Source organism: Hyaena hyaena, unplaced genomic scaffold, assembly GCF_003009895.1.
Source record: "Hyaena hyaena isolate Hyena2069 unplaced genomic scaffold, ASM300989v1 scaffold_403, whole genome shotgun sequence".
Lineage (NCBI taxonomy): Eukaryota > Metazoa > Chordata > Mammalia > Carnivora > Hyaenidae > Hyaena > Hyaena hyaena.
In genome coordinates, this window is record NW_024081035.1 from 1,331,455 (window position 1) to 1,332,290 (window position 836).

Below are 836 nucleotides of genomic sequence, written 5' to 3' on the forward strand. Positions count from 1 at the left end.
TTCAAGCAAAGGTTGGACAACTAATTTTCCAGAACAAAAAGGAAACTCATGCATCAGAAAAGGTGACTAATAAACATAGCAAAAGAATATGGCTGCACAAATACCAGAATCTGATCAGATAAAACAGTTTAAAGAATTTCTTGGAACCTACAATAAACTTACAGAAACCTGTTTCTTGGACTGCGTTAAAGACTTCACAACAAGAGAAGTAAAACCTGAAGAGACCACCTGTACAGAACATTGCTTACAGAAATATTTAAAAATGACACAGAGAATATCCATGAGATTTCAGGAATATCATATTCAGCAGAATGAAGCCCTGGCAGCCAAAGCAGGACTCCTCGGCCAACCACGATAGAGAAGTCCTGATGGCCGGACTTTAGATTAAACATTGCCAGCAGCTGTTGTGACGGAAAGAGGAGTCCTCTGACAGAGTCCCCCTGAAAGCAGTAGCCACCATGTTAACCTGTCATGACTGTTTGGCAAATGGAAAACAACTGGAGAAACAAAATTGCTTTTTACCGGGAATAATCAAAATAGAAGATCTTATTGATCAATCAAAATAATAAGATGCAACATTTGTTGAGATTCAGCAGCTTGGTAACTTCATTAGAAAAATAAACCTTTGTTTCTTCAATTGTGACTGTTAATTTTAAAGCAAAATATGTGTTCAATCATGTATGAGATAGAAAAAAATTTTTTATTACTAAAAGTAAAATAAATGGAATATCACTGAAAAAAAAACCAGAAACAATTGCCTATTATTAGCGACAGGCTTCAAAGAGAAAAGTATTTGTGATAAAGGACATATCCTTTAAGACTTTGCAACATGTTGT

The 836-nt window shown here is 35.2% G+C and overlaps 1 protein-coding gene across 1 annotated transcript; it reads left to right on the forward strand.

The window, feature by feature from the left end:
- Nucleotides 1–6: 6 nt before the first annotated feature.
- LOC120245069 (mitochondrial import inner membrane translocase subunit Tim9) lies at nt 7–415 on the forward strand. The gene has a single exon (XM_039251937.1). It carries the CDS (start codon nt 89–91, stop codon nt 356–358), a length of 270 nt encoding a protein of 89 aa, XP_039107868.1. The 5' UTR covers nt 7–88; the 3' UTR covers nt 359–415.
- Nucleotides 416–836: the final 421 nt, after the last annotated feature.

Bases quoted from the DNA above. Each gene is read 5' to 3' on its own strand.
- LOC120245069 (XM_039251937.1), top strand. From the start codon at position 89: ATGGCTGCACAAATACCAGAATCTGATCAGATAAAACAGTTTAAAGAA.